Here is a 14,157-nt window from a genome sequence, read left to right on the forward strand (position 1 = left end):
CACGCGCTCTTCCAAGACTTTCCTCTGGACAAGCCTGATAAAAACTGTGACACATCCTACACACAGCAAATGTCAGACAGCTTGGAATTGGTTTTATTGTTACCTGAGGCTGTTGAGATCGAGATCATCAGTGTCAAAGTCCAGGAGAGGCTGGGGGGTGTCGCTGGGCCCGTGGGACTGCAGCACGGAGGAGCTGGAGGAGATGACGGTGGTTTGGCCCGAGGGGTGGATGGTTTTGAACTGGAACTGAGGGCCCATCCACAGGCGTCGGTGAGGCCCCGTGTGAGTCACAATTTCCACCTGCGGGAGGGGATATGGGCAGGGATTAACACAGAGCTGCAGCTCCAGGTAATCAGGGGTTCTGTGGTGGTGTTCACAGGGGTCCCAGGACGAGGGAAGAGACGAGAAGCTGACTCCATGCTTCAGAAGGCCGATTTATTATTTTATAATGTAAATTATATTAAAATGATATTTTTATACTAAACAAATAGAATAAAGGATTTCATCAGAAGGCTAGCAAGGAAAGGCAAAGAAAAGAATGATAATAAAATCGTGTGACTGACCAGAGAGTCTGAGACAGCTGGACTGGGATTGGCCATTAATTAGAAACAACCACATGAGACAGCAGAAATGCAAATTAGCAGGGAATTGATGAAAACAGATTTTTGTATAGGTACACAAATGTACACTAGTAGTGATTCTCCATCTTCAAGGAGCAATTTGAAACCCTGGCTGATGTCAGTTCTCTGCTCATGTCAGACAACAACCACAGCCCAGGCAGCTCCATTTCCATCTTTGCATTTAGCTCAGCCTAACTCAGCTTGGCTGCAGCCCTTTCTGAGGCAAGTAGCTTTTATGTAGCAGCGTAAATTAGGCCACAGATAAAGTAATCTGTGTATTTTAAGCTTGAAACCATCAGTGTCACAGAGCCGAGAGGTAAACAGATGCCTTTGCAATTTTACTGAGGCTATGGCCAGATGTTCCTATTCACTCTCCTGTTGTGTGCAGGACAAACATATTGTATCTACTTCCCACTGACAGCACACATTACCCACTGTTCTAATTGAAAAGTTGAAGTGAAGGGCGGTGTTTTTTCACTGCTTGCTGTTGCTGTTGATAACAACACTTTAATTTTGAAAAACATCCTTGCACTTTAGGCTTAATCTGAAGTGGCTGGCTCGGGGAGAGCCAGCGTTGCTGTGCTCCAAGGGCTCTCATCACTCCTGCTCTCAGCAGGAATTAAACATTCCAGGAGCATTCTCAGAATTATCCCTGTTCTGTGACATCACTTGGGATTTTTATTTCCTTTTATAAATTTATTTACTCTTCTGGAGGGATGGATGTGGTGAAGTTGAAGCAGTCTAAGTTCTGTTGACATCTTGTATCTTCCAAGAATTAGTAATAAACAAACAGCCATAATGTAGGTTTACCATAATCTCTTTTTTCCTGAGGTCTGACCAGAACAGCAAAATAAGGAAATATCTCCAAACAGTCCTGGAGAGATGGGAAACTACAGGTGAAATCGGCTCCCAGTGAGCTCGGAGACAAAATTCCTGTTGACTGCCCTGATTGAGAAGTTTCATCATCTTTGTGCTCTGAGAAATCAGACACAGCACAAACAAATGAGACACCTCAATGTGCAGCCACATCTGAAACCTCAGGTAAATGAATTCACATGACTGGATTCCCCAATGAATGCTCCTCCTGGACAGGTCCATGTGGAAACCTAACCTCTCATTTCAGGAAAAAGCTGTGTATGATTTATTCACCAGTGGGAGAAGCAAATCCCATCCATAAATATTTCATATTTATGCCATACACCCAGCAACACATTTAATGCATCACTCCCATAACAACATTGTTCTTAAACCAGAGGAAACCCACCTAATTTGTCAGGGTGAATTCCATGGATCAGGTACCTCGTAATTGCTTTGGCAAATCCAGAGCATTTGCAAATTTTATTTATTTATTTAACTCTAACCTTTCATTTCTAACAGGAACTAATTCTCAGTGTATTATTCATGACCTACATTCTTACACTGAGGTTCTGAGCCAAATGGTCAAGTATTTACTGAGTTCTTACAGAGAAGCTTCATTGACTGAGACAAAGCAAGATTGGATAACAAGACAAAGATTAGACCTAAAGATATAAAAATCCTCCACCAAGCATGATAGGTTTTAAAGCAATAGAATATTTATATCTGGCCAGAAGTCACAGGAATTCTCAGTAGGAAATGATAACCAGGGAAGGAAGGAAGTAAACCAGCTACTGCCCATTTTTATGGTCAAAGGAAGGTCACCACCCAAAAGGCACCACCATTCTGCCAACTTCCTTCATCCCTGCCCTAAAAGGACCATGCCAGGAGACAAAGGGAGGCAGGTCACTTGTTATTGCCAGCTGAAACTTCCCACTTCCTGCTGGGCTTCCCAGGGATGTGAGTGTGTCAGGAATGCTGGGGCTCTGTCTGCCTTGGCACCATCAGATCCATACCCACCCCCACAGCGGACTCAGTTCCACACACAGCAACACCCTGGCTGCTGCAAGGTTACTTCCCACTTGGAGGAAAGTTGGGAATTTTGCTTCCAGAGGCTCCCACTGCTGTTCTGCTGAGCTGGAAGCCCCCAGAGCCTACCTGGGACAGCCACTCCTCATCCTCCTGCCCGCTGTGGTCGGAGGCCAGGCTGTCGTAGGACTCGTGCCGGGTGATGGGCCCAGGGCTCCCTGGAGGCACCACTGGAAAAAACCCACAAAACACAAAATCAGACTTACTGCTAAATGCTTTATTAAAAAAAAAGCTTTTAAAGTAAGTTAATGGCACAGCAATGTATGTTTTCCTGAGGATTCACAGTACAATGAATATGGAATCACAGCACGCACTTCTCTTCCTTGAAGTTTGTACTTGAAACCAAAGAACAAACCCATTATTTTGACCCATTTTGCTGCTGCCCTCATGCTCCCCACATCTCCTGGCTCCCTGAATCCTGCTGCCTGTTTCAGAGAGCACAGCTGATCAACTGCAGGCTTTCCTGTTACAGAACTCCCTAACAAACTTCATGGCTCCAGCAGATGGTTTTGCTTTCAAAGCAACAGGAACTTTATGGACTGATCTGAATTTTTTTTTTTTGTTCTTTCTATCCCAGGGGTAACTACCAGAGCTGTCAAGATTAGGGAAGCTGCAAACCACAGCCCAGGGAGCAGCATCCCCCCTGTCTGCTCGCTGTATTTCTCCCTTGGGGAATACTTTTACATTTTACTGCAGATTCAAGATGGCTTTACAGTGAGAAAGAAATTTGAAAAAACAACAGAAAAGCTGAACAAATGATTCGTTTTGGTGCTGCCCTGGAAGCCTTTCCCTGAGGAGTCACAGGTCTTGTGTTTCCACGCAGCTTCCGAGAGCAGCATTAACTCTTTCCACCCAGGAGTGATGAAATGCTGAATTCCTTGGAAAAAGCTCTGCCTGGGAGTTCACCAGCAGGGCAGCAGTGATAAAGGCTCAGCTGAGGTCAGCCCTCAGTCATTCATTTGGCTGTTTAATAAAGCAGCACTTCTGTGCCACACCTATCACAGAAGCAGTTTGGAGGGGCTGGTTGGGATGGGGGATCCCCACTCCCACCATTCCCAGTGGGAATGTGCAGTGAGCTGGGAGAAGTGACCTTATCAGACAAGTGATCCTGGCTGGAGATCTGCCATCCCTGTGCTGCTTGTTGCACATGTTCATATGGGCAATCTTTCCAAGCTAAAAATGCCCTTGGAATTGTAGGTACAAACACGGTGTAAACATGCAAAGCCCCTTTTCCCCCTTTTCTGGGCACACACCTCTCACATCAGTATCAAGCTCCAAGATGAGATTGATTTAACCCTGGAAGGACATTTCCAGGAATCTGAGCTCAGGAGTAATCTTTCATCTTCCAGCTTAATTCCTTGAAAATCTGAATTCACACTGGAAATTACAAGAGATTCTCACCCATCAGTGAGGTTATTGTGATGCTGCAACACAGAGTATTTTAAATTTCTGAAGAATTTCCCAACCATGCAGGATAACAAATAATAAAATTCCAGTTCTTGCAAAGTTTTGTAGCAAATGCTTTTTACTGGTTCTCCTGTAATTTCTCTTTCATTGGGAAAAGTCACAAATGGTGCAGACACAAAGCAGGAGCAAGAAAGCCTTGGCTGCACAATTTTACTGCAATTGCAGGTGGTTTGTACCTTCCTAAAATAATCAATTCAATGCCTTGTGTCTGAGCTATGCTAAATTTTAACTTTTTCTGTTCTCACATCTACACCTGGAACAAACACATCAAACATCAGACTGCAACTGAGTTCGTTTAACCTAAAAATGCACAAATATAAAGTGAAAAAGTACAAAAAAATAAGTGCTTACTAAAAATCTAAGGTGAGAATTCAAACACACAACTTCTGTCTGTACAGTATGACAGGACATGAGTTCCTACAGTTTGCTTATAAAATCAATTCAAAATTCAAGGACACTTCTGAAAAACTGGACTGATACCTACAGCAAAAATCAGGGTTTTGCCATCAATATTTAGCAAGGGGCAAAAAGGATCTTTGAGCTGCTCAAAAGTAATAATGGCACCTTTAGTCTCTGTCCTCCTTCAAGGCTCCCTTCTCTGCACTGACAGAATTGATGTTACCATGATATTGAAGGAAGATTGTATCTGGAAAAAGCACATTGCAAATGAAGTTATTTGTGTGCTAATTGTTAGTGCCAGGAGAACTGCACAGAAGGGACTGTGAGACACAAGTGTCAACACAAGCCAAAGCAAAGGCTGAAATACAGCAGAGCTGATATTCCTCTGCAATTCCAGACCTGATTCACACAGTCCCATGAATAAGTATGAAACCCCACCACTCATTGTTTAAAAACTTCTCCTTGATATTTACTGACAAGTAAAGAAAACAAACAGTTTGTATTAATCTCAAATAATTTGCATTGACATTGCTGCCACGTGAGCAAGACCTAGATAAATACACATTGGAGGAATACTGGAATTAACACACAGTGGGTTTGTTCCTGGATGGGCTAATTATACAAGAAATACCTAAAGCTAAGACAACTCTTCCTTCAAGGGCTATAAATTATCATCTTTCAGCAGCATAAAAGTGTTGGAACAAAGAACCACTACAGTTCAATTGTAGTATGTGCACTTATGGCTTTAATTTGGGAACAATAAATCATTAGTTTTACTTAGTTTTGTGTATTTCTTGAACCAAAAGGTTTTAATTTTCTCATTTATAGAAATAAGCTTTGCACAATTCAATTTAATTGAGAGTTATATATGAAATTCCCAACGTGCTCTTCTCTAAGGGCTGCACGTTTGTCCAAATTAAGAGCAAACAAAGGCATTTGAGCACCACAAAGCCTGTTTGTTTGGTGCTGCCTGCCGTGCACATGCCTGCAGACACACAGAGAGCTTGTCTTTTCCATTTCCATAATTATAACTTAATACAATTAATGTTAATTATGTCAAATGAGTTTCTAAAATGCAGTAGGAACAGGTCAATGTGCTCTTTACTAATCCCTCCACTCTTCAGTGATGTCTGTGGTGAACAGATACACAGGATAAAAATTATATATCCCTTACTTTCATAAGAACTCCACCCTAACACTTGATTTTAATGCTTTTTCTCTGGTTCCTCAGTTACATTTAGGTGATTAAAGACTTGAGGTAACAACAAAATTGTCAACAAACTTCAGGGTCCTTGTGCTGGAAAATTCAGCTCCACAATCCGAATTATTTCCTTCATGCCTTTGTTCCAGAGCATCACCAGCAGAATGTGATGGTTCTGGTTCAGATCTCCATGGAACCACCCCAGATTCACCACATTCACCTTTTTTCCCTGTGACTGATGTGATCTCAGCTCTGTCAGGGGTGGTTTTGGTGTCCCACACTTCTGTAGCTCACATCCAGCACGTGCTCTGTGGGTTTGTGTCAGAGCTGGTGCTCTGTGCCTCTGGCTCTACCTCTGCTCAAGTGTGACAACAAAGCAAAGGCCAGGATTTCATTTTGGGCAGAACACTCACAGCCATGTTAACAATAAACTGTTTGTAGGCTGGAGATATGCTCCATGTAATTTTTCTTGTGGCTGCACGTTACTGAACAAAGTTCTGGTTTTAATGCAGTTTTCAGCTTGTAAACTCCCACAGGAGCATGGCACGCAGATTAAAATATCCTCTTTTACCCAAAACTACTCCCTGCTCATTTTTTTCCTGTTAGGACTTTCTGAGATTCTCATATGCATAAATATCATAAAATTAAACTAAAAAAGGGCTATAAAGCAGGAGTTTAGCCAGACTGACAGTTATTCCACACCAACAATTGATTATGGCTGGATTCATTCATTATTTGTGCACTGTCCACAGTTTATTTGGTGCTTTATGGACCATCCACTCTCTGTATCAGCACTTCAATAAAGACACAGGTAGATCTGTAATTGGGAGATTAATTCTTCTAAACTTTTTTTTTTGACTGCTTTACTTGCTCCTTATTCACACTGGTCTGAAAGGCAACAGCCTGGAATTTTTTCCCCAAGGAAAAAAATTCCCTGTGCCTAATTTCAGCTTCCATCTCCAAAGTTCCCTTAGGAGGCCAGCCTAGCACAATGCACTTCTAAATCTGTGCAGAGCTAGAACCTGATATTATTCACAGGATGGAGAACCTTAAAGCTGCTCAACACTCAGACTGTGAGCAGACGATCAGTTCGGCACCACAACAGAACAAACATATTCTTTTCTGAGTTAAAGAATAATTTCAACTGCACGAAGCCACGGTGAAATCCATCTGATGGCCATCTTTAAAGAATTATGGAAGAGGTAACTATTTCTATAATTCACCGACTTCAAAAGTATGTTTGACATTATTGTCGGGAAAATTATGTTAACCATGGATTACTGTTACAATCAAAGTATGTAGTGAGAAGTCAAGAGGCTTAGTAGTAAATTTTCAAAGCGGAGCGTGGGGATTTACCCGTTTGACTCCCATTAACGGCAATGGGAGGCGCGCGGCGAAATCCCCGCACGCCGCTTTGAAAACTGACCCTGCGTGCTCACGGACCCTGCTCTAAGGACTTCCAGATGACCATGCAGGAGGAGGAAAGAACCATTTCAGCATGTGCCCTTGTTCATTACTGTTGTTTGTACACATCTGAAAGTGTTTGAGGGGCTGTGCTGGCGCTGTTTGCAGCGCTGGGTTCGTAACGCGCCCATCGGAGCGGCTGAGCTGGGGCTGAGCTGAGCTGAGGAAGGCACACACAGACCCAGGGCTGTCCCTGCAGCACAGCCTCAACAGGCACATCCCCAGCAGCCAAGGCACCTTGCAGAGCTCATTGTCATCTCTATTATTTCACAGATATTTCACAAGAATGTATCGTGAGTTACTCTACTGCCCACTCAATGATTTACCTACAGTGCTCTGCCAGAAACTAAATTTGCTTCCTTTAACACTCAGTCCTGGTTCTTGTAGGGAGCAGAAAGTGCAGGCTACAGCTTTAGGGAAACGTAGTTTTCCCTAAAAAAAACACCATGAACTCAATTTCATTAGAAACACCCTTTCTGGAAGAGGAAGGGGAGGCAGATTAACCTGCAATCTGTCACGCCTCCAAGTGTGAGAAGCAAACTTGAAAATTCCATTTTCACCATTTGTGACTCTTTCCAGGAAACCCCAAACACATTCTCTATGAGAAATGCCTCCTTGGAATCAGTTTTCTCCAGGAATATTGTAACCATAGGGGTTTTTTTAGAAATTATATATATATATATATACATACATATAATACAGTAGTACTATAATGAAGTAGAATTTCATGAAAATTATTAACTGACTTGAGGCAACATCGGGTAGAAAGAATAAAATGGCAAAGTGGGAATCCAGAAAATGGATTATCTGGCACTCTGATTTTGCAGTTTTAAGCCTGGAACACTCAAGTGACACAACCTGGTGGCAAGGCCCTCACCTGTGGCACTGGGCACAGCTGAAGGGCAGGGGTTTGGGCACCATTCACACGACCAGCACAGGAAAATGAGGGAGGTGGAAATGTTCACCCACATCCCATGGCTCATTCCAGCTCCTCTCCACAGCAGCTCAGGTGAACTCAGGTGAAACTCCCCCCACTTCAGGGCAAGGTCAGAGCTGGGTTTGGATAGGGATGGGCTCCAGAAATGGGCTATGGTCAACTGGCCAAGTGCAGAACCAGTAAAGCCCAGCAGAGATGCAGGAATGCAGCAGCTGAAATTGCCCCAAGTTTCTGCTTGAGCATGGGCCTGCCACAGAGCCAGAGCAGAAAGAGGCTTTGAACACCTCATAACCACACAGCAGAGTAATTGTTGTTACTGCACAGGCTCTGCTTTTGATCAGTTTTACTGTCTGAAACCCAGCTTGTTGTGACAGACACTGAACATACCCAGAGCAAGAGCAGCTCCGGCCTCCCAGAAATGCTACACAACTCTCTAGTTACATACATGGAAAGGGATGTACCAGCACCTGCATTCCTCCACCCCAAATCCACGGTTAAAGATGCAAAACCCTCAATGCAAGGAGAAAGAAGAGGTACAGCACAAAATGGGATTATCAGCCCAGCTCATTCAGCTATGAGCAGAGCAGCACCTCATTCTGCTGGGCACTGAGGAGGGCTGGAGGACCAGAATGTCCAGATTCCTCCTGTGGCACTCCTTGGCTGTCATTCCAGGCATCACAGCTTGGTTTTCCCAGTGTCTGTGTTCACAGCACATATTCACAGCTATTTAATACACTCTCCATTCTACCCCTAGATTTTCCACAATACTCACTAGCTCTGTGGATGTAATTTTCATTTCTGTCAATGGAATGTATGAAAGGAACATAAAAGGGGTCATAAAGAACCACGATGCTGCTTGGAGACAGAAGTCTTGCCCAGGGTGAACAGCTTTCATTAGAGGGAGCAGGAAGTGCAAACATGATGTCAGAGCTACAGAGATTATCTGTATAAATGGTGTTATCATTTAACCCAAACAAACAGCAGGGAAAGGCTCACCCCTTCCCTTTGAAGACAATGGACAGTTACTAAATTGGACTTGTAATGAAAGCCATTTTCAGTGAAACACAAGATATGTGCAACAGTTGGTCCAGAAATGAAAATCTGTTCTAACAGCCAAAAGTCAAAGGCAGCTATAAATACAGGCCTTAATCTTTTCAAGAATCCCTTAACGAAGCCTATAAAACTGATTGTATCTTACTCAAGTGCAAATTCTTACTCAGAAAAATGTAACAGCCCTGCAAGTATGACTTGGAGAGCAGTACAGGGACAAGGAAGGAGAATACAGAGTGCTGGTTTGTATGTTCCCATCTTGGAATACAAATTACATTGCATTAAGAATAAACAATTAATGAGACAGCAGAAGCCTCAGCTACAGGTCCATTTTTCTGAGAGAGAAACAATTTCCAGAAGCGGTCAGAATGGGATGCAGAAACACTGCATCTTTCCTTTTAACACAACAGAAATGCTCTTTGATTATTTAAAAGCCAATTGCAAAGATCTGTCTTCAAAACCTCCTATTGCAGGTTTAATAGCAAAGAGGTGCAAGTACACTTACCAGCAACACGGGAGTAAAGCACAGACTTTTGTTTTAACAAAATCTATATTTATACGATTACATTTCCTATGGTTGAGGGCAGCTGTAATTAATGGATTTCCCTCCTTCCCCTAATGCAGTCATTTGTCAATTTAAACACAGAATGCCCAATCAATTTTGATGTATTTAGTAAGCAATTTGTCAGAGTACTGCACACCAGTTAATATATTAATTCTTGTCACTGGCCCATTCTGACAACTGTAGGCCCTGTCCATGAAATTGGTCCTGATGAGCCAAAACTCTTGCCTGGAATGTGAAGGTGCCCTTTGCAGAGCCAGAGGAGAGAAAGCAGATCTCAATCTATTCAATACCTTTTTGGGGCAGTTTTTGGTCAGTTTGAGGGGGTTTATTCATTAATGTGTTAATTGGCCACATTTCAGCTATTGCAACTACTGTGCAATAGAAAAGCGAATTCAGAATGGAAAGATGAGGATGAAATGAGGATGTCAGACTTTCTGGTGATTATCTGTTTCCATGGTAATTCCATTATGTGCCATGAACACTGATTGTGTCAATTCAAACATGCAAAAAACATGTGAAAGGTACAGAAGTCACACAAAGGAAACAAGGGACAAGTCAGGCAAATATGCAAAACTTCAGGGCCTGGTGAAAGAGAGGAAAGAATTCATTTGAAAGAAACCTGAACACAACCAGGATATTGTCATGGACATCTTAACAGCATCCTCAAGAGTTTATATAACCCAAAGCACCTTAATTCCTAAGTAGCAAACAGCAGGAAGAAGGCAGGATTTAAAGAGTAATTAATGACAAAACTTGGCAATTCTGTGGAGAAAGCTCTAACACTGCAAGTTCCTGTGGACACCAAAACCCTCCTGTGCACACGAGCAGTGCCTGGTACAACTTTCCTCCCACTGCCAGGACACTTTAACTACACCACATGAAGCTATTTATGTTATATATGTTATGCAAAAACATCCAGGAAGAATAAAATGTGACTTAGATTTCCTTCTGTTGTGGTTAGATGTGGAAGCTGCTCAGGACACAGGTGAATAAAGAGGGAATATTAGAGACACAAGGCAGAATATTGTGTATTAAATGTGAGGAGTCTAGAGAAATATCTGCTACCTAAAAGCCAGCACTGAAAACCTGAGGACTGTCATTAATCCAGGAGTTTGTGGGATGGACTCATGGGAATCTGCTCTGTCAGAAGAGCTCTCAGGACTGGTGACACTCTCTCTGACCCACTGCAGAGTTTGGAGCAGGATCCTGACACTTCCAGCAGGCCAGCAGGTTGTGGAATTGAATGTGCAAGTTCACTTTCAAGCCATGAACTTACAAAAAGCTGTAAATCCCTCACTTGCACTTTCTCACCTGTGCAGCAGCCCGAGCTGTGCTAACGTGCTCAGGTAGACACGAGCTGCACACACTGATGCAGGTTTCTGCAGCAGATGTCACAGATGACCTCAAAGCAAGGAAACAGCTGTGCTGATCCACTTACAAATACCCTTGGGATAAAGGTCTTGGACACTTGTTGTACAAAACATTTCTTCAAACAATGGTTCCTTGTTCCTTCCTTTCTAGCTGCAAATAAAACTTTCAGATTCTTTAGAAATATTAAAAGCTGAACCATGTGTTGATAACTTAAAGCAGGATTTTTTGAATATTCTCTGTTTAGCACAAGAAGTCACCGGCCTGGTTTGTATTTTTCAAAGACTAAGGAAGGTTTTGGCCCTGTGTTTTGGCATCAAACCTCTTATTTATGAAAACCTGGCCGTGCAGCCCTCCGAGCAGCCTGCCAGACATCTCATTGTTCTGCCTGGCTGCTGACAGAGGTACTCTGTGCTAAAAAGCACACTGAGGCTTTTTCAATGACCCAGGGGGCAAAGGTCACTTATTATAAATGGATAATGAGACCTAATGCAATGTTCTGAGTGTGGACAAAGAAAGGGTCTATCCATACCCCCTTGTGACTTGGTCATTCAGGCTTTTATTTCCCCTGCACACTTAATGGAGCCAAACAATCGGCAGAAATGCTATACAGAAAGGGAGAGAAACTGCTGCATTCTACCTCCAGAGACAGCCACAAATAGTGACCCTGAAACGGCGCCACGGCTCCTCTCCCACTGACGTGGCAGACAGATGGACCAGCCCCCCTCAGCCCCGGCTGAGCCATTTGCTGGCAATTAGAGCACAGCAAAGCCAGGCTGCAGCTAAAGCCAGCCCAGGTAAGCAGAGCCTGAGCTGGGCTTAGCAGCTCTTTAACAGGTGGCTTTTGTGGGAAAGATGCTTGGACTCCATTGTCAGGGACTTCACTGAGGAGCTTCAGCCTGAATAAATCCAGAAGACAAAAGTTCAAATACAATCAGACACAAATTTCACTGTTATTGCCATTTGCATTATGTCCTCTAGATACTCTGCTGTCCTTAGTGGTTATTATTCTACTATTTTTTCCATTTCACATCCAGCTTAAAGAATTCCTAATATGGGAATTAAAATCTGAGTTAAAAGTCTAATAATTCAAATAACACAGGTTCTTTAATTGGCCATGTTTCAGATATTGCATCTACTGTGCAATGGAAAAATGAATTCAAAGTGGAGAGATAAGAAAGAAAGGAAATAAATATGAAATGAGGACGTCAGACTTTCTGGTGATGCAAAGTTACCTATTTCCATGGCAATTCCATTATGTGCCATGAACACTGGCTGCGTCAATTCAAACATGCAAAAAACACATGAAAGGTACAGAAGTCACACAAAGGAAACAAGGGATCATTCAATCAAATATGCAAAACCCCTTTAAGTTGATTCATTTGCTGGAATTTAGCTATTGCTCAATCTTCTTTGTTTAAAAAGTTTTCAGTACTAAACCATTTGAAATATGGATTTGTACACATTGTATACTGTACTGTGGAACAGTACTTGAGCTGTTAATAAAATGTTAATAAAATACACAAAATGAGCCCCATCCATTCACTCTGTGGGATACAAGTGAAACAAGGCAGGAATCTACCAAAAAAAATCCTGCCAAAATGCAAATCTAATGATGCTGCTTTTTCATATTCTTTTGTACCCTCTTAGTCTTATCCCAATTTTCTGCGCAGCACAGAAGACTCAAGCTTTGCAGGTTTCCAGAACACTGAGATGCAGCAGATGGACAGGCAGAAGCAGCAGATCTGGCCCCAGTGTCCCTTTCCCCAGCCCCATCCAAAGTGCCTCCTGGCCCCCACGGCCACTGGTGCAGCTGAAGTGTCCCTGTCACATGAAGCTGCCTGCACTGACAACTGTGCACAGCTCTGGTTTCCCCAGGAGAACCTCAACAGATGCCAGGAGCTGCTCCCTTGAGAGACTTCAACTGCTGCATCACTTTGATCCTGAACAGAACAGAGACCTGCTCCTCACTGTTAGAACTCCTCTCTCTTTTCGATTGTCAAATAAAAGAGAAACACTCATTTTTCTACAAAACCATTATAAAAATGCATGAGTTTGTGTATTTATATAATATAGATATATAATATATAGAGCTATGGGTGTGTGAATGTTTCTGAACATGCCATGCCATGAAATATTGGCTCTCTGGGAATGATGTGGCTGGGCAAGACCCAGGCCAGGCAGGTGGGCAAGCATCCCTGGCAGCAGTGCCAAGGCTCCTGAGGGAGGCAGCTGTCTGGGACTGGGGCTGGAAGGAGCTCAGCAACCAGGAGCTCCCAGGGAGAGGGAAATGCAGATGCACTCATTACTGGCTATGGAATTCACAGGAGGAAATGGCTAAAAGCATGAGAAGGAATGAGGTGAGGAAACCCTGAGGATTTCATGGGATCTGGTGGGTGATTCTCACAACTCTGATTCATGGCAAAAATCCCAACACTACATTCACTGCTCCCTCCTTACTAACAGAGTTACACACAGTCCTACTGTGGGGTTGAACATCCACTGAAATTGGCTGAAAAATGAACTTGGAAAATCACCCTCTGCTGAAAACGTGCACACGAGACAAGACAAGAAGTTGTCAACTACTCACAGCCAGCCAGAAGATACTGGTAGTACTGCACAGCATCTGCAGCCAGGAGCAGTGGATGGTTTGCATTAAATGGTGGTTGGAGCTCATTCCATTGAGGAGTTCTGAGGTAAAACACAAGACTATTAATATTTCAGCTAATACAGAGAATGTAAATCAGTGTTTCTGTCATCACATGCAATTATCTATACAAGCTCACAAAATGTTTGTAATTATTTAAATTAGCTTGTTCAAACACTGCAATCCACCACAGGCAGTGGAGCAGCAGGGCCAAATTGTGCAGATTGTGAAGCAAAGACAATACTTGGTTGTTGACTGCAGCAGGGATTGCATTAAAAAATCCAGGAAGGAGGTTTAGATTAAGTTGGTAAATATGTTTAGGACCATTGTATGTCATGCTGACGTTATATAAACACACAAGAGAAACTGGGGAACTTTTTTGTTCTGTTAACTACCACTGCTTCCATCCTGTGAAGTCATTGGGCACTTACTGTGAAAATAAAGCTGTGTAAAGTTATGGATTATTGATCCAATTAGAATTTTCAATTCCATTAC

At 42.8% G+C, this 14,157-nt stretch overlaps 1 protein-coding gene across 7 annotated transcripts in view; it reads right to left on the bottom strand.

Moving 5' to 3' along the window:
* Positions 1 to 14,157, bottom strand: part of BCAS3 (BCAS3 microtubule associated cell migration factor) — a 293,628-nt gene that overhangs the window by 173,212 nt on the left and 106,259 nt on the right. For all 7 annotated transcript variants that reach the window (XM_030962763.1, XM_030962761.1, XM_030962765.1 and 4 more), the window contains exons 19-21: positions 13,606 to 13,706; positions 2,634 to 2,734; positions 104 to 300 (exon numbers count right to left, since the gene is read on the bottom strand). In XM_030962763.1, coding sequence (XP_030818623.1) covers positions 104 to 300; positions 2,634 to 2,734; positions 13,606 to 13,706 — 399 coding nt within the window. The remainder of the gene's footprint in view (positions 1 to 103; positions 301 to 2,633; positions 2,735 to 13,605; positions 13,707 to 14,157) is intronic.

Source organism: Camarhynchus parvulus, chromosome 19, assembly GCF_901933205.1.
Source record: "Camarhynchus parvulus chromosome 19, STF_HiC, whole genome shotgun sequence".
NCBI classification, from domain to species: Eukaryota; Metazoa; Chordata; class Aves; order Passeriformes; family Thraupidae; genus Camarhynchus; species Camarhynchus parvulus.